This window comes from Gopherus flavomarginatus, chromosome 4 (assembly GCF_025201925.1).
Source record: "Gopherus flavomarginatus isolate rGopFla2 chromosome 4, rGopFla2.mat.asm, whole genome shotgun sequence".
NCBI lineage: Eukaryota > Metazoa > Chordata > Testudines > Testudinidae > Gopherus > Gopherus flavomarginatus.
The window spans coordinates 135,715,711-135,735,887 of NC_066620.1; the positions used below are offsets into that span (position 1 = coordinate 135,715,711).

The window sequence follows — 20,177 nt, forward strand, 5'->3', positions numbered from 1 at the left end:
TCTGAAAACTGAACATTTATTCCTACTCTTTGTTTCCTATCTTTTAACCAGTTACTGATCCAAGTGGACCTTCACTCTTATCCCATGACAGCCTACTTTACTTAAGAATTCTAATAGATTGATGAGGCATGAATTCCCTTCACAAAAACCATGTTGACTCTTCCGCAACAAATCACGTTCATCTATGTGTCAGATAATTCTGTTCTATACTACAGTTTCAAGCAATTTTCCTGATACTGATGTTAGGCTTAATTGCCGAGATCACCGAGATCACCTCTGGAATCTTTTTTTAAAATTGTCATCATGTTAGGTATCCTCTAGTCATCTGGTACAGAAGCTGATTTAAATGATAGTTATATTCCACAGTTAGTAGCTCTACAATTTCAAATTTGAGTTCCTTCAGAACTCTTGGGTAAATACCAGCTGGTCCTGGTAATTTATTACTATTTAACTTATCAGTTTGTTCCAAAATCTTCTCTAATGACACCTCAATCTGGGACAGTTCCAGAGATTTGTCACCTAAAAAAAGAAAAAAAGCTAAGGTTTGGGAATCTCCCTCACATCCTCTGCTGTGAAGACCGATGCAAAGAATTCATTTAGTTTCTCTGCAATAGCCTTATTGTCCTTCAGTGGTCCTATAGCATCTCTATTGTCTGGGGGCCACACTGGTTGTTTACCAGTTTTCCTGCTTCTGATTTACTCCAAACAAAATTTTTGCTGTTACTTTTTGAGTCTTTAGCTAGCTGTTCTTCAAATTCTTTTTTGGCCTTCCTAATTATATTTTTACATGTCACTTGCCAGAGTTCATGTGCTCCTTTTTATTTTCCCAATAGGATTTAACTTCCACTTTTTAAAGATGCTTTTTTGCCTGTAATTGCTTCTTTTACTTTATTGTTTAGCCATGGTGGCGGTTTCTTGGTCCTCTTACTAGGTTTTTTAATTTGAGGTATACATTTAAATCGAGTCTCTATTAAGATATCTTTAAAAAGTTTCCATTCAGCTTGCAGGGATTTCACTTTTGGCGCTGTACCTCTTAATTTCTGTTTAACTAACTTCCTCTTTCTTGTGTAGTTGCCCTTCTGAAATTAAATGGTACTGTGCTGAGCTGCTTTGGTGTGTTTCCTCTCCCCCCCCCCAATGTTAAATTTTATTCTGTTATGGTCACTATTACCAAGCAGTTCAGCTATATTCACCTCTTGGGCCAGATCCTGTGCATTACTTAGGACTAAATCAAGAATTGCCTCTCCTCTTGTAGGTTCCAGGACTAACTGCTCCAAGAAGCAGTAATTTAACATGTCAATAAACTTGATCTCTGCATCCTGTCCTGAGGCGATGTGTACCCAGTCAATAGGGGGATAGTTGAAATCCTCCATTATTATTGATTTATAGCCTCTCTAATCTCCCTGAGTATTTCACAGTTGCTATCACCAGCCTGGTCAGGTGGTTGGTTGTATTCCCCTACAGAAAGGGCTCCTATGTCATGCTGGGCAAGCTGGATTGAAAGTTCATTTGGAGGTTTGTAATTTTTATTCTTGAAAGTACCCGTAAATTGAATTATTCTTTACCAGGGGGGTTTTTTCCTTTAAGCATTGGTGATAACACCTATTGTACACATACATTATCACACATCTATCCAGAGCTCTGTCTGAGACAAAATAGCTGATAGGATTGTGACAAACAGGAACCCTAGGACTGCATCATTAAGTTACTGAACTGATAAAAAGATTCTCCTCTCACAGGGGCCTGAGCTAGCTCCCACTGAAGTCAGTGGAAAGACTCCAACCGACTTCAATGGATATTGGATCAGGCCTTAGAATAGTATGAGACAGAGGCAAAACTCTCGTTCCTCAAAAGTTTTAATACAATGTTTAAGAAAGGCTATGTCTAAAGCCCCTCAGTCCCCTCCAGTTTGTGTGTTTGGGAGCCTATTTTCACAACTAGCTGAATAGCTGTCAGGTTTTTTTTGTTCTCATTTATGCCTCTCCTAGCTGTAGCTTCAGATAGATTTAATAAAAACAAAAGATCTGTTTTTTCTAAAAACTTGAAAAACCGTTGTAGGCGGGTAGAGTCATTTCAAGAGTAAAAAGCTACTCAACACTTCGAGTGGTGAAGTTTAATTATGCCGATTCACATTTTCGATCTAAATTAAGAACCTCCTTTGCTAGTAGAAAGAGAACCTAGAAGTTCTGAAGTAGGCAAAACAAAGAACGTTTCTACTCAAACCGAGAATGGAGACCAACATTTACAAGTATATAATTTGATCATCTGTTTTCTAAATGGGTCCAAGACTGTGTGACTTGATTTTTTAAAAAATGTTTTGCATAAGGAAGGTCTTTGAACAAAGCCTTAACTTAATTCTCAACATTTTAAAGTGGCACTATAAAGTCAAATTTAGCCCAAAATTTAGGTCTCTCACAAAACCTAAAACCTATATAAAATCTTACCATGACCTTTTTAAGATTCCATTTTGTTAACTATTTCCTGCCAACCCAAACATTGTAGCATTGTCCTAGTATGTTAAAACCAGAAAGTGAAACTGACCATAAACAAATGGGAAAATAACTAGCCCATTTTAACTGTTTTAGGCAAAGAGAAGTACAAAATGTAAGAGCCAGGATAAAGAATGAAAATGAGATTAGATTTTTAAAAAACGTTTTGTTCCAAAGTTAATATAGCACAGGTATGGATTTCTTTTTAACTCAGCCAGTGTCCTTTTAACATTCCTTTCTCTGTTATAAAGGTAAATTATATCCCCAAACCTTTCAGACAGGTGTATCAAAATAGGGTGCCACCTTCCTGTGTTTGTCTGATGGGACAAACCTGTCAGGACAGCAGGCTGTTGTATCATCTTATGATGCAATGAAGGACATTGAATCAGGACATGACTGTGATACACTGTGATTCTATTTTGGGAGAAGTCATCAACAACAGCAGCAGCAAGACCCACAAACAACCTCAACAACTCTAACATTGAGATGCTCCACAGAATCTATGCCAGTTATATTAAAGCACGACAGGCTTTAGACTATTAGTGACTGTCAGGATTCATTTGGAATCATTATTTAGTAAGTACAGTAGGTTTGATGAAATAGTGGAAATTCATTTTCTTGGTCCACAGAAAGTAGAAAATCATGTGTTACTACACCTAAAACATGTATTGCACAATGGGTAATAAAGGCACTATTTGAAGGTGATTTTCTTTGTTATTACTCATATCTTGATTCAAAACGATGTCAATAAACTAGGAAAAAAGGAAGACGGAAATATGTAAATGGTAAGATTATACTTCCTCCCCCTAAGACAAATCAGGGCCCTAATCCTACGAACACCTCCTATCTTCTTGCAAACACTTATGCATATGATCAACTTTACTACAATGAGTAGACCCATTGTGCATAAATGTTTGCAGAACGGGGCCCTCAGGCTTGATTCAGGAAAGCACTAAAGCACATAGTCAAGCATGTGCTTAAATGCTATCCTGAATACCTATGCTTTCCTAAATTGGAGCCTAAATGAACTAACTTGAGAGGTTATATTTAAAATTAAAAATTTGTCCTCATGGAGGCAAATGGGTGTGTCTATGTTTGTGTGTTCTATGTGGTGGTTCTGATAACTTCCTTCAATTAAGTTAAACTAGAGGAAATTCTTTGATTATTTTATCACTGGAGATGCTGAAAGTCTAAAATCTAGAGCTTGTGCAGGGTCCAAACAGTCCAGGACAAGGCCTTCTAGATTTTTTCCTAGCTTGGAGACTGACACTGAAGTGTCTCTGGAAGGCTGGAGAAATTGGTGGGTCTCTGCTAATTTTAACTTGCAAGAGCTGGCAGCTGAGGAAGGGGAAGAGGAAAGCTAAAGCACCTGTTAGAATTAGGTGAGTTTCAAGATACTACTATACCAGCACTATTTCTAATATTAAATCTGGAGAAATATCAGTGCTGGAACTAGGGGTGCTGCCACACCCTCTGGTTTGAAGTAGTAACAACAACCCAAATACATGGTTTCTGCCTTCAGCACCCCCACTACAAAAATCGTTCCAGCAACCACTGTATCATTTGCAATGCTACATTATACCTTCAATGAACAGACCACAAACATCTATGGTCCAATGGAATTTTTTTAAGAGTTTGTGAGAAAAGTTGTTGAAGCTTCCAATGACAGCTCTATACCTATTGTGCAGGTTTTATTGCCTAAGTGTAGGCCTCCATGCCCAAACATACTTGTCACAGGGATGGGGGAAGAGTGTGGAGGAAGGGAAGGAGAAGAGTGTGGACAAGATTTGATTCAACAGGGGAGGGCGAGTGCTAACAGTGGAAGGAAGCCAATTAAAAAAACTAAAAGACTTGTGCTCATTTCTCTGTATTGCGAAACTGTAGATGTGCAAAGCAAGGAAAATATCTAATTTAAATATAATTAATAAAAATGATAGAGAGTTTATAAGAATGTCAAAAATTGGAAGTCTCTATGTCCATCCACAAGCCAATATAGGATTGTTCTCTGTAGTCTATTTTCAAGTACACAGAACTGTTAGGCAACAGTACGCTTCCTGACTCAGCCAGTGCCTTCCAATCCAGGTCTGAAACCTACTTTTACAGAATAGTTTCATAAAGATGCAGATGCTGAATGCTTCCAGACACACACACACACAGAGTGATCTGGTCAATAGTCAACAGAGTATCTGTCGGCACTTTACAAATATCTTGCTGTATCAGTGGGGAGTACATGTAACATAAAAAGCCAGCAGAGATGGAAAAAAATGGATGCAGAGATAAATTCTGAAATGTGACTAATTACATGTTTGCAAACTACGTGTACATGTGAACCAATGAACCTCTAATGTTGTTGACATGTCCCACTCATGTCACATGGATAGGCCTGCACAGTTCAGCATAACAGGAGGCCAAATTGCATGGTAACTAATTAAATGACATTTGAGATAAGGCTATAGCGAGCAAATTAATGTGGTTTGAGTAAGGAATATAGGAACTTCAGATCCTTAGTACCTAAATAAACATTTCTAGTGTTTCAAAAGAGTAAATATGTTTTGTAATCACTAAGGGGTTAGGAAGAAATTAATGAAAGTACAAAGGACGAGAAATGTGTATTGGAAATTTCTGACCAGTCTGTGCTGTATACAAAGATGGGGACTGCATTTTTATCTTGATCTCCCCTAAACTGACATTTTATAACTCATTCTCCATCACCAGATAGCAGTGATTCCCATTTCATATAAAAATAATTGCATTCCAATTTTTGTTTCTAACTCCTACATAGACATAGGCATATTATGTAGGTTAACAGAAAATTAAATCTACTAAGGGTCTGATTAAAGCCATTTGGCGTCTTTCTGATGCTTTCAGTTAACTCTGGATGAGACCCTAATAGTGTACCAAATCTAGGGGTAAAAGACTAAAGTTGGAGATGGTCAGAAACCATGTCAGAACACACAGCTTTTAACATAAAATAAAATTGAATGCATCTTCACACCATTAGCAATTTTGACACACAAGGGAAGAAATTTAAAAAAAAAAATCTTTCTAGCATTAAATGTTAAGAATTACACTATAACCGATTCAAGACAGAATTGAGTTTTGTTGTTATCAGAAATGAAGTCAGACACAAAGGTTAGAAAAAACTATCAGTTCAACATAGAGTTTGGAAGATATGCACATAGCCTGATCCAGTTCCTTGCACAATGAGGACAGTCCATTTGGAACTCAAATATACATCCCTTTGTATACATTTTCACAGCAGAATTTTTTTTAAATAGACCCATGAAACCTGGAATCTCTAAAGTCTCAGCATGCAGCAATGTCAATTATTATTTGCAGGGAGGGGGGAAGAAGAAGAATTGTCTATGTAGGATTTCAGATAATTCTCAGTTTATAAACCAATAACTTTAAAATGTTTAATAATCTATTTGTATTGAAACAGCACAAGAAACTGTTTTTAAATTCCTTCTTTCAAACCACCTACTGTGACACAACAGATGATTCAGCTATATAATTAAACAACATATTATTAGATCACATAGGCAGAAGAGACATTACTAACATTCTTTGTTTATACTGTAATCCACTTACTGAGATTCATCATCAGCTCTCTGGAGGAAGGATAGTGCAGTCTCTCTGCAAAGTCCGGACAATACCACACAAGTAGCTCTTGGTTGGCAGGGATGGGCTTGATAGTGTAGAAATAGATGTTCATTCCATTCTGACAAGCTGCCAAATTCTGTTCCTGAACAGAATGGGCTGGGTTCACATAGCGCATCCAATTGCTCTTGTCCTCATTAAATCCATCAATGAAGTGGTGAAGTTCACCACTGGAATAGATCTAGATGAGAGCAGAATATTATGAATATATATCTATAGTGTATACACATACACAGAGTACATATGGTAAATAAGAGGGTTTTTTTAAAAAAACAAGAACAAAAAAACACACACCATGATCAACCAAACAAACAACCAAATAAAGAGAGAAATGGGTGTTCCCTTTCCAAGTAAGACATTCTCGGCATTAAGAGTAATAAAGCTCACTCTAGATTAGGTACGCTCTCCCAGTTACCTTTTCCATTTATGTTTAGTCAATGTGTTGCTCTATTAATATGCACACATGAAAGCCACAAAACATGAAGAGTTGTCTGAAGTAAGTCTACCTTAGAGGTCTTTTTCTGCTGCTATGATCCAACAAGTGTGTGATACTGTTGACTTCAGGTTTGACTGGGTGCTTGCATTAATGCTTTGAGTCACCTGTGTATAAGACTGACTAGCTAGGCTACGTCAAACACAGTCTCTTTCTCCGTTTTTTTCTATGGCCTCTGTACTTGCAGTTTCCTACCACCTCCGCCCAAAGGTTTAAACTATGCAAACATCCTCCTCCCCACCCTTCCCCCCTGCAACAGTCCTAAAGTAACACTTGCTCACACTTGGAATGTAGCCCTTTTCTGGAAAAGCTGGGTGGGGCTAAGGTGAACTTCACCTGCCATAACTGAAGACCTGGCAAGAGGCCAGCATTTGACAGTCTATGAAAGTCACTTTTCCTCGCAATAGACATGTTTAGACATGTACTTTTAAAAAAAATTACATATAAAACTGCTTGGTAACGTGCACAAGGAAAAAACTCAATTCAATGAGTGAAGATGTCATTTGTCAAAGTTATGAGAGAATATGAAAATTAACTGAAAAATCTAATGAACTCAACAAATATGTCCTTTAGAATTAAGATCGCTTATTTGTGGAAATAATTATTTCAGTCACTACTTGATGAAAATAAGCCATTTAAGAACTCCTGAGTTTCACAATAAGTTATCGGGTAAAAGTTAGTCTTAGACTGTGAGCTATTTGGATTTTTGATTGGAATCTCTGAGGCAGGAACTTTCTCTTTCTAAAGAACAGACCTAATATATTTGATCTCTTCAGTGAAATACACCTCTCTGTCTCTATGTTCATACTACTTTCTTTTTCATTTGAACAGAACTGCAAGAGTGAACTGAGGAAAAAAAAAGAAAAAAAAGGAAAAAAAAGACAGGCTGGCCCTTTAATGCAGGCAGTAAACACCAGAATCACTTTCTTTTAAGAGTAACTTCCTGTAAAATGAGAAGGGGGAAATACATGTGGCTTCATCAAAGAAGCTAGTGAGAGATTTTGCGGTGTGTTTGTTATGAGAAAATGGAACAGAGCCGGGTGAATTCTGCTATCAAGAGGAGTTTTCAAGTTTCTTTGTTTACTCCGATTTGCAAACTTCCAGGAACTTGGGGTTCCATTGCTGTGCACTTCTACTAGAGACGGAAGCTGCTTTCTAAAGCTACACTGAAGGTCTTCCAGTTACCCTTCCATAGATAGTACAATTTACTGTACTTCTTTTAAAAAAAGAAATATCAGTATTGTGAGGTCACATACACACCCCCACAAAACCTTATTCTGCCATCTCACCAGATTTCCATATATTATCAAGAAGATTAAAAATGTGCTGACTCATAGTACAGTTACAAGAAATGATGTCACTCTGAGGTTTGCACAGCCCTCACGTCCCCCTTCTCCTATCTGTGTGTGTAATTTGCATGGAACATTTATGTTCACACAGAGCAGATGTTCCTGTTCCTGCCAGCAAAATCAGGATGCCTTTTATAGTATGTGGGAAGTTATCTCTCACAGCTTCCTTTGCATGTGCAAGACTAGTTCAGTCCCTGAGGAAGGAATTCATTTGAGTTACGGCAGTGTGTCTGTACTGAATCAAGAGATTATAATAGTAAGTGTAATGACCCTTAGAAGACTCCTATATTATTTCCAAGAAGCTTTACATTAAAGCAAAGTAACATCACAAAAATGAGGTCATCTTTCTTACAGCAATATGACTAAAATCCTGGAAAATAGTTAGACCTTTCTGAATATTTGCTGAATTATTCCTCATGGGTAATGTTACACAAGTTATTATTCCTTTCTCCTGATGTTGGACTTAGCCCCACAAAGGCATCTAAGTCCAACACTTAGATCCTCAAATCACCCAGTCAGCTACCATGTAAACCTATAGGCACCCAAATTCCTCATGTGCCTGACTTTCTGCTGGCAATGTCTCATGGCACCTAAGTTCCTGCTGCTGTAAAATTGCTTAAAGCCTGATACTGCTGAGCTGCTTGGCACCCTACCTCATGGCTAAGTCAAAAAACTAGGCACTTCCCCATATGTGGGGCCACATAGGCATTTTCAGACCAGCAGCCAGCAGTGACCAGATGGGGAACTTTTGTGGCTAGCTGGAGTGCGGGTGTCCTAGAATGCCCAATAGTTTGATGGTTAGAGTACTTACCTGGGATGTGGGAGACCTGTTTTCAAATTCTCATGCTGCCCAGTTTGAGTAGAGACTTGACTCCAGGTATCCCATATTCCAGTGTGTACCCTGACCACCAGACTGTTGGCTCTTCTGGAGTAAGGGGTGCTCAATCTCTCTCCTCTTGAAGCTGTTCCACTTGGTATAAAATAATTAAATGTTCAGTTCAGAAAGAGAGCAAATTTACTCCATAGGCCAGTGTTCAAGTCCCTGCTTCAAACCAGGCACAGCAGGTATCTGCAAACAGGCCCATGGCCCAAGTGAGTGCTCTAACCATTGGACTATTGGCTATAATGGGATAGGGTAGTTACTGTCTCTATTTCTATTTTTTTCGTGAGAAAGGTCTTACCTGGCTTAGGTGTCCAACTCCAGAAGAAGCCTGAGTGGAGATAGCCACCTAAAACACCTTCCCTCTCCTCGGCATTTCCTATGGGCTAGTTTAGGCAACTCTTCATTCAACTTATTTGCATCTGTGAAACCACTGTTTTAGCATCTAACTCTTCCCATGGATTGCACAAGGAGCCTGGCCACCTTACTCAGGGTTGAGAGGATTCTACTCAGCAGCAGGGCATCTAAAAGTTAGCTGCTGCAACACTTAGCATTGCTACACCTAAGTCCCTTCCGGGACCTAGACTCTGGAAAGTAAGTACAAGATCTTGGTCTCACAAGTGTAAAAACACTCCTGAACCTTGTGTAAACGTTAATGTTAATTATTATCCATGTGCCAATGAGTAAAATTGTGTGGGAGAAAGCATAAGAAAACCCAAATAGGAAAAATTAAGTTAAGTAATTACCCTAAGAGGTCTCAAAAAGAGCTATGGAAAAGCTCACTAAGGCTATGTCTACATGTAGAGTATGTACCATGCATGCCCCCCAGTACAGGTATAAACAGCAATGTAGTTGACAAGGCACGGCTTAGGCGAGTAAAGACACCCCAGAACATTAGGATATGTACCATGCATGCCTCCCTACACGCTCAAGTCGTGCCTCCCATGTCTACACTGTCTTCTCCTGGATAGAGTCGTACACTGTCGCATGTAGCTACACCACCACAGTGTGGAGGTAGCCCACTTTCTACTGAAGTGTGTAGCTACACATACTATATACAACACTGCCAGTGTAGACAAGGCCTACAAGTAAAATTATACTTTTATGCACACACAGTGTAGCAGTAGTCTTTCTATATAAAGAATGAATGCAAGTGCCAGGACAATTAGAGCAAACCTGAGGCCTACTATGAAGCCATTTAATTAAGCTCCCAGTGGCAAGGCTCAGATACAGAGTAAAAAACTCTTCCCACTCACTCACATTTACATCAAAACCTGTGACAGACCGGCTTAGAGATCTGAGGGCAACAAGTTCAGTTCCATGGAAGGGGATGGAGCAGAATGGATGATGTATACTTTACCAATTCTGTATTTGTGGAGGAAGTTGGGGAGATTAGTTCACTGAGGTTTCCCAATTAACAGGAGAAGGAAGGAAGGAAGGGATGAATGAAAGGGCTGGCGGGAGATAAATGGAGGGGGGAAGGGAAGGAGACTATACTTACTGCCCCAGGGTGCCTAAGTTATCAATACAGAGTGCTCAGTTAGCACACACAGACTCCTACTCCATACCAAGCTGCACTACCTTATGAGAAGTAAACATCACATTAACATTTTTGCCTGCCATTAGTGGGGTACATGGACATGATGAGGCAGCCAGTTTGGCAACATTTTCTCAACTGGTCCTAGAAATGTCTGTTAATTTAAAATACACATATTGAAGAGATAAACATTGTTTTACAATAGTTGAATTTGAAACATGCTTAAAAAGTTATGCTGGAATTATTAAAATCTGAATAAAAATTATATAAATTATATAATACGTCCCACTAGCTCAAGTATGTATTAGCTAGAAATCAAGAATACATGACATTTTTAGTCTTAAAGAATGACATTACTATTTCTTTGTGTAGAAATGCAAATCAACCTACCCTGGCAGTAAGCTGCAGAGCTATTTCTTTATATGATCAAGCACTGATGTGTTGCAGAAGACAGAGCCAAGAGCTGTTGTGTATTTCCCTCACTCTCCACCCACACTGTCCTCCTTTCCAAGGGGGCCAGAGGTTTACTCAGCTTAGTTCACCACTGTTCACTCAGAATTCTGTTCATATATGGCAGAGTAAAGAAGTTGCCCCCTGCACTCACACAGGTCTGAAACAGGAAGTGACCCAGCTTTTCAGCTGTACTCATTTAGTGATCTGATTACTGCATCAACATGGAGCTGTTTTTTTTCTGCTTACCCGCCAAAAGTATTTTCTGTTTGCATTCTTGGGAACTGTATCGTTGGTATAGATCTCTCCTACCAGGGGTCCAAAACGTGTTCCTTTTGGGATATACTCTTTACTTACAACTCCAGTAACCTGCAAGCAGAAGAGCAAATGATCAGCCTATCTTCAAAAGAAAACAAAAAAGTCACTCCTGTTCTTACTAAAACCCTAACCCCAATATTTTTTTGATGAGAGGCCAGCAAAGCAGAAATAAACTAACAGCCACATTGACATCTGATATGAAAAACTCTGTCAACTTACAGTTTCTTGCTGAAAAATATGGAGGCCAGTAGTGAATAGAGCTTCAGGTGCATAAATAATAAAAAACTGCTTTATGGAAATGTGTTTGTATTTGTAAGCAGAAACAGAAAGAATCACTGAAAGCAATTTCTTCTCTTAAAACAAGAGGGTCAGGTGTTTCAGAGTTAAGAAAAGATCAACAAGTTAAAGAACTCCAACCTACTGATACAAATAGCATTTCCAACCACTTACAGATGCAGCTTTTCTTATCAAAGGTGAATGTCAAAATTCTAGTCTCAGAAACTAGTAATATTCAATAGTAAGCATTTCACTGTGCTGAAGCCACTTCTCTTGTAGTTTTCTAGTAAAATAGCAGTCTCTTATTTCTAGATAAAAATTAACCCCTCTTTTATTGCTCTGGTACCTTGCTGAATGGTTTGGAGGGGGCGGGGAAAGAGCCATCCAAAACCTACAACTCTTCCGTTACCATACAGTGAAAATCAACAATCAATATGAACTGACTTTGGGAAAGTATACTCACAGATTACTGTCTTTAAAAGAGACAGCGGTTCCTGTAATATGTGTTACGTGGGTCTGGTCAAGGAAGTGTAGGTTTTTGGTGAAAATGCTCTGCTGTACCAAGTTTAAGATACATATACTAGCTGTTCAGCTTCCTCCTTGACAGTAATTATACTAAAAAAGTCACTGACCACAAATCAGGAAGCAATTCATCATTATTCAGAAGAACGTGCCTTTGAGTAACCCCTTACAACACACTGCTGAGTTCTTGGTTTTGTCCTTCCCTGTTCTCCACCAGTGCTCTGAATTTTTGTGCATTTAAACAATGTGTTATAAGCAGAATAATTTTGTAAACCAAAAATCAGGACTTTACAAGACTGCTTAAAAATCAGGGAAGAGAAATAAACAAGCTGTTGGTTTGGTAACCTTACTGAACTTTCATAGTAAAGCCAATTAAACATATTCCTCTCATATACCTTACTAGATAATAATTCTCATTATGCCAGCTGAACTCATGAAACCATAGAACTACAGCAGAGCCTTGCTGATGGGCATCCAATTATTAGTGCCAATTTTTGCTTCCTGAATTCTGCAAATTCACAAACAAACACACACACAGTTAACCAAATAAATTAAGGATTATCACAATTATGTACTTTGTTCATATGGGTAAGCATTTAGGTTTACTTGAAGCACTTCATACTGCTCTAACAAATATTCTGCATTGTACATAGTATTTTGTAAAAGTAACTATGCCTTGTAACATGAAACCCAACCACAGTTTCTGCTGTTAAATCTTTGCTGAAAAGTGTGTGTGTGTGTGTGTGTGTGTGTGTGTGTGTGTGTGTGTGTGTGTGTGTGTGTGTGTGTGTGTGTGTGTGTGTGTGTGTGTGTGTGTGTGTGTGTGAGAGAGAGAGAGTGCTCGCACGCAAGCATTACTGGTTTGTGTATTAAGTGAAATGAGAATTAGTTAGGTTCTCTTGTACATTTTCTATGGATAAATATTCCAAAGACAGCTCATTTGACTTCTTGACTGGAAATGCAGACAAATAATTAACTCTTAGCAAAGTTTTATGTGAAATGGTAAACAGAAATGAACAAGAAATACTGACGAATCAAGCATATAGTCCATTGGGAAGAGGACTGGTGATTATGTGGTAGATGATAATGCTGTCTTGCAAGTGTTTTGCATGAGTTTTAGAGTGCGCGTGCACACACACAGAGATTTGTGCATCTGGACTGGAGAGAGAGAGAAAAAGGGACTTCCAGAAATTTTCCTACACCTACCACAAGTTGAAACATGTTCAGTGGCCCAGTTTTATTTTTATCCTTGTACATTTCTCGTAGAGAGCTGAAAAAAGCAGATGTTCTTTCTCATCTTCCCCATCTACCTTCATTTACATCCATCTGCCCTTTCTAGAAAAGTTCATAGCAGTGTAACTGTAAAGTATATTTTAGCTCTTTCACAGTTTTAAAATGTCTTGGTCTTAATTAAAATATCTAATGAAATTCTCAGAATGTCTAGAAATCACTACTGCTTGAACTAGTCAACTTGAAACATTTACTATATTGGCTTCTCTGACACAGCAGATCCTTTTTTTATATGTACTATACCCAACATTTGATTCTTTCCCAATATATAAAGCATTACTATGGTTTATCATCCAGTAATTAATGGAAGACATTTTAGCATCATATTTTAGAAGTGTGTATGCACACGTGCGTGTCTGAACACACTTCTTTGTTTTAACTATTTTTTGTCACCTTTGGTTTCTGATCAAAGTGTATAGTATAAATTATGTCTCTAAAGGCTCAACTGTTATGAACAAGTAGCATTAAACTCAAAATCACAAGCCAGCAGAGGAACATTGATGACACTAAGACAACTCTGGGTTCTGTATCTCATGCCAGACAGGAGGCTGGTCCTGTGCCATAATCAGGATCAAAGAGACTCTTGCCATGCCATAGTGTAGTGGCATTTAGTTACTGTACTTTGTTGTTTGTTGGTAATCAAGGTTGCCAAGGACTGTAAACAAATCAGAAAAAATGCTACAGATCAAAAGCAGAAAGGAAGTTGGGCCTAAGTTGCCAAAATCAGACACAGAACAAACATTTCAAACTTCTGTCCACAAGGTGTCCTTGAGCACACGCCTTGTGAACTGTGAGGATACTGTCTGAAGCTACCACATCATGTGGATGAACATGAGTCTGATAATGAGCTCTCCTTGCACAAGTAAGCTACAACTAAAAATGTTAAGGATTTTAAAAAATCTTTGGATCAAAAATTTAGAACTTTGCGACAAAACAAAAATCTGTCTTCAAAATGTTTTTTGAAATGTTTCTCTCCTTGAAAGCTATAGGCACTTCAAATCTCTTAATACTGCCACACACACTTATCTTTAATTCCATTATCAGAAAAACAATATTTCTACAATAAAAACCAGTTTCTCATGTTAGACTTGTGATTTGAAATATTTCCTATGTGATACATATAAGCCATGCTCCTTCAGTGAGTTAAAGTGAGTTAAGACACTTTCACCCTACTTAATGTGTGATATGATGAACACAATGCTTACGTGCTAAGCTAACCAGGTGCCAGCAATTAGAAGAGCAGACAGCTGCCACCTTGCAAACAACAAGCTGCAGAATCTTCAGTGGTCCTGTCCAATATTGCCTGCAAGGAAAGCACTGCTGTGTTTTGATTGGTGCATTATATGTAGATATTAAAGAATTGCTTTTTATTCTCTGCTTGAACTCAAGTTTGTTCAAAAAGGCGATTTAAATGACAGTGTTCACCTAACCCAGGAAGGAAACACCATTGGAACTGACCAGGGTCCTAATGAATTACTGCTGGGGCAAGCTGCTGTATGCCTTCTATAAACACATCCGTGAGAAGTTGAAAAGCTTCAACACTTTCATGCTTCATCTACCCCCACAGAAGCCATTCCACTAGATACTTTATGGGCAGTACCGACCTCTCTGCCATTTCAGCATATCCATCTTTGTCAATGGACTGGGTCACAGAGCACATCCTGACAAGTCATAGCTCCCAGACAAAAAACAGTATTCCTTAGATTCTCATTTTGATATTTTAAAAAGAAATTGAGGAGCATTTACACTCCTTTGTTTGGGCTGGGGACAGTGAGGTAACCAATAACATTAGTTGTGAGAAAAGGGGATGCTCTTAAATAAATCTAAGAAATTGTATGCTTTTTTCACCCGTGATTCAATCTATTACAGCATATTTTCATAATAATTATAAATGTAAATCTGGAATGGTGGTTCACTTAGCATTTTGTTTTGAAACATACAAACACTTTTATTAAATTGACTGGAAGAAAACTGCAGCTGAACCAAGACCTGCAGCTTGCGATTTATTTTTTAAAAGTGGTAAAGTGAGAGGCAATGCTTTGCGATTATATCGTCCTTAATTATCTAAGATAGAAATAAAAACACAGCTTCAGTGAATTATCTGTAAAAGAGCAAGTGCATGAGGTTAGCGAGGTGTACATTTAAAGCAGTTTATAATAGACTTGGTCAAAACAGCTCGGAATCCAATACTAATCCCCTTTGAAGAGTAGCCTTATTATAGAAAGTATTGCAGTAAGGATCTTATGCCACAGGTAATGGATTCTGTGAACTCCTCATAATTTATCCTTTTCCAGATTCAGTAAAAACAACAGGATAAATTGTGTGTTGATGGTCCCAAACGTCTAACTGATATTTTATACTAAGAAGTGTGTGTGGGGGGGAGGTGTTAATAAGATTGAGGTAGAAGGAAATTTCCTGAAAAACTGTTTTAAAAATTGTTATCTTAAAAAAAGATTAGTTACATGTAATATTGGAAAGTACACCTCTACCCCGATATAACGCAACCCAATATAACATGAATTCAGATATAATGCAGTAAAGCAGCGCTTCAGGGGGCGCAGGCTGCGCACTCCAGCAGATCAAAGCAAGTTCGATATAACGCGGTTTCACCTATAACGCAGTAAGATTTTTTGGCTCCCGAGGACAGCGTTATATCAGGGTAGGGGTGTATATCAGTTTATTTTTCCACACATTTTTCATTAATTGCTAAAGTGGAGAAAAGAGCTAGCTGCCTCATAAAAATATACAGCTGTCTTCATGTAAATCTAACAACTCCAAATGTTAAGAGCAGAAGCATTTTATTTTAAAAAGATACTGATGTATATTGTGAGTTCATAGCGAAAAATATGTCCTTAAAAAAAAAAAAGAAAACCATGTAAAAAAAAAATCCCTGGGCAAGGTCCAAGAATAAACAAAAGTATGATGTGTCATGGAATCTCTTGCCATTTCAGTAAAGTCTTTAAGGAGGAATTACTGAATTAGCAGAGCTACGAGATGCATGAAAAGGAAAAATAACCCACAAAAAACAACCCCCGCACCCCCAAATAAACTAACCAACCAAACAAAAAAAAACCCCACTCAAGTCTGCACATACAACACTGTAGTAGTATTCCTAGTCCTTTAAGAAATGGGTTAAAAAATACAGATCTAACCATGAGAGCTTTAATATTTCATAAACCATGTACTGTATGTTTTTGTCAATAAAATTTGCTCAGTGCTCACATCTTTCCTCAAGATAAAGGTGCAATCATTTCCCAAAGTTAACAGTGAAGACAACTCAATTGCAAAATCCATAGGTCCATGTTCACATGCACACACACACAGAGCCCAATTCTTACCTCCACCGTTTGCAAATCCAGAATAATTAATAGAGTCATTAGAGTTACCCAGGGTGCCTCATCAGTGTAAGATCAGATTCAAGGTCCCTTTCTCCTCCCTTCTCCCTCCCCCATAAGGGTCCGATCCTTCAAACACTTATGCACAAAAAAACAGGTTACTAAAATTGAAGGCAGAAGAGCAAAACAAAACCTTAAAATCAGTCAGAAAAAGAAATGTTTAGAGCCAATGAATTAAGATACTGTGATGAAAGTGACAGATACGATCTGCAACTATTTCACTATGTTGACAAGTGACTAGTGGATCACAAGCCTATAAATGAAGTACTATAGCTTTAATAGATGGGGATAATCAGATTGGCTCTTTCATTCAGAGCTGTGGAATAAAATCTGAGGAATCAAAAGTTCCTCTGGTTTCTTACTCTATTTGTTGCTCAGCACAAGCCAAGTACAATGGGCAACTTTGGTAAACAAAAAAAGGATGTTCTGTATTCAGACCCCCTCTAGTAAAAGGATCCCAATTGGACATATTTTATAAGAAAGAATTGGGAAAACTTTTCAACAAATTTAAAAAAATTACAAATCAGAACGATCCCAAACTGCATATTCATGTCAACAACCCAGAATGAATATCGAAATATGTTAATCACAGAGTTACAGCTTCATGTCCCAAACCACAAAAATATTTAATTAAAAAAACCCACAAACAAGGAGCAATTTTTGTTTTTTGCTTTTCTGGTTTTTTAAGCTTCCTTCTCCCCCCCCCCCCCCCACCTTGATGTTTAGCCTTAACCTGTTGCCAAACCACTATGCATTCTAGCCTGCCCTGTAGGGCCGAATTCTGCTGCATTGGTTTATTTCAGTTGAGGATTTGGCCCTATTTCTATAAACAGGATTAAACAAGCGAATGCATCTTCATGGTACTTATTTTGGGAGGACATGTTTGATAGTTAGACAATAATGAATTTACATCCCTTTTTAGCTCTGTGGTCAGTATATTTAGCCATAGTAGTGACACAGGTAATAGCTGCTCCACCACAAATCGCAGGACAAGTTGAAATTAAGGGTTGTCCCTAGGATTATTACCCTGTTGAACATCACACCTAGCTATAATAGCTAGTGTATATGGAGTAAACACATGACCAATTGCTCATCCAGGCTCATTTTTTTCCAGCCCTTCTGAAACAACAACCACCACCACCAACAACGAATGTACCCACTCCAGAGATAAGGATACTTGCATGTCTAGCTACAAGTAAAGGTATTGCCCCAGGTAAACGATAGTTAATTCAAGGCATGCAGACACAGAATAGTATTATGTGAATCTTGCAATAGTTTTACCATCACTTCATTAATAGGTAGGCCAGAGTTTTGAGAATTTAGGAAGTTGCAAATAAAGCAAGTTCATTAGAAGAATAAAGTATCAGAGGGGCAGCCATGTTAGTCTAGATCCGTAAAAAGCGACAAAGAGTCCCGTGGCTGTTAGTCTATAAGGTGCCACAGAACTCTGTCATTTTTTAAAAGAATAAAGCAATTTCATAAAATAAGAGAACAATGATTAAACACATTTCCAGGAATTATATATTTTTTTCTTTTCAAAGTTGTACTACTGTACAACTAAGGCACTTTAATTTCTAGGCCAGAGGCAATGGATGGACTGGCCAACAGCAGTCTAGAAACTGGCACACAGGATGACCCACACTTTAAACATGCTTATGCAGTTGCCTGAAGATTTAACTGTTTGCTAATTGGTACAGAACCAATTTTAGGGATGCGTGACTTAGCCATGGAAGTGATGGATTATTTGTTTACAGTTCCTTAAAGAATTATAAGGATTTGTCTAAAATGCCAGTGGCATTTTTTTAAGGTGGTTGGAGTGTGGAAGCGTAATGAACTGGTCACTTTCCAAAGCACTGTGATTTTGCTGTCAGGCTCCAACCTTCCCCAGCAGACGGCTGCTTACCTCTTTGCAGTTTGATGTATATTTGAAAGTCAAGTTCCTTGGCAAGGACGCCTCTGCCTGAGTTATGGTGCTTCCATCATCGCTGGGATCCCAGGGGTGATCATTTACAATGTATGTGCACTTCTCTTCAAAATCAGCCTCTGTCCACAGAGTCATGTCAGCATCCTCCATGTCCATTTTCATTGCCCACTCTGTCCCTTTCACCAGCGTTTGGGAACTCACAATGTCCGAGCTACACTGTGCGGCAGCCTGGAAAAGAAGAAAAAAATATTTTAATCCTCATTGTCCTTCAGTTTCTGTGGTTTCCTTTGAGACAGTGTGACTAATACAGCAGTCTGTGGCACTTTAAAAGCGTATGCAGTACAGTTGGTACAGTTGAGTAATAGCCAAAAAAAAAAAAAAAAAGGGCAGCATAAAACTATGTTGCCTTTACTGAAGCAATGTCTTAAAATGCCAGCCTTGGTAATAATAATAATAATAATAATTAATAATAATAAGGGAACCAAAAGAATGAGGGGAAATCCCTAAGATCGGCATCTGCATTACCTTTCTCAGATCCTTTTCTTAACACCTCAAAGCAGAAATTCTGCAAGGCCAATACTGTACCCTAGAATATCTGGGGTCATGGCCGCGAGACCACTCAGTGCCTGTGGAAAAGCTGCCTCAGAAAAAGTGTCACAAACAAGCAGAGGAAGAGGAAGGAGCTGCTGTCTGCGTCTGAGCGAAGCTAAAAATGGAAAGCGCATGTTGGAAGAGCGGAACCCAGCCTAGCCTTTTCCAAATGGAGAAGCCTGAACTTTCCCACCGGCTTCCAACACACAAACAACTCTCAAAACAACCTGGCTCCCTTCTGACGTCCTCTTATCCTTTGGCATGGAAGGCTGAAAAAGCCGACATCCTGCCAACAGTGTTGCAGCAACAGCTTTTCACAACTCACTGGAACACATTCACTTGGACCAATAAATAAATAAAATTTTAAAAAATCCTTATGTTTCTTTGTCTTGATGACATCTCACAGAATTATATGCTTAAGGCACTAGATAGAGTTCTTGTGAGAAAATTCCATCAAATCCTCGACTGCCTATTTCTATTTAGGACAGACAATATCAAATTGACAGATGATGTTGTAATACCTATCTTTCTGCAAGATAAGTAGAACTAAAGAATGCAGTCGCTGTTTAAACTGGTAGTTGTAAATGGTTTTCAAATCCAGGATCAAAAACTCAAACTTTCCCTTTAAAAATATTCAACCATTATGGAATTTCCTCCCTTCACTCCTCTACCTCCTTCCCCCAACCCAAAATTTAAAAAAATAGATTACAAGATAAAAAGAAACATTTTGAGGGGAAAGGACAGAGAACTTATCCCTGTCAATCTCTGACTCCTAGTTAAAATAAAACATCCAGTAACCACACCAAGACTTTTTCTGGATAATGTAGATTCATTTAAAAAAAAAAAGTTCTTTACAAAGTTTACCCCATTTATGCTGCATCACAACATTTAATTTTGACAAATTTTTACAATAATGCCTCCCACTTCCTTTACAGAGAGCAAGAAACTGGTTCTTTAAGTTTTGGTCTAATTTATAGCCAAATCAAATAATCAGCTAAATATT

The 20,177-nt window shown here is 38.2% G+C and overlaps 1 protein-coding gene across 2 annotated transcripts in view; it reads right to left on the reverse strand.

Moving 5' to 3' along the window:
- Positions 1-20,177, reverse strand: part of PRDM1 (PR/SET domain 1) — a 28,966-nt gene that overhangs the window by 8,487 nt on the left and 302 nt on the right. Inside the window, exons 1-4 of one of the 2 annotated variants that reach the window (XM_050951369.1) lie at positions 19,109-19,195; positions 18,563-18,811; positions 11,108-11,227; positions 6,081-6,330 (exon numbers count right to left, since the gene is read on the reverse strand). In XM_050951369.1, coding sequence (XP_050807326.1) covers positions 6,081-6,330; positions 11,108-11,227; positions 18,563-18,745 — 553 coding nt within the window. In that variant the 5' untranslated portion in view covers positions 18,746-18,811; positions 19,109-19,195. Of the gene's footprint in view, positions 1-6,080; positions 6,331-11,107; positions 11,228-18,562; positions 18,812-19,108; positions 19,196-20,177 lie in introns of those variants that run through there. The other variant, XM_050951368.1, reaches the window with a different exon arrangement.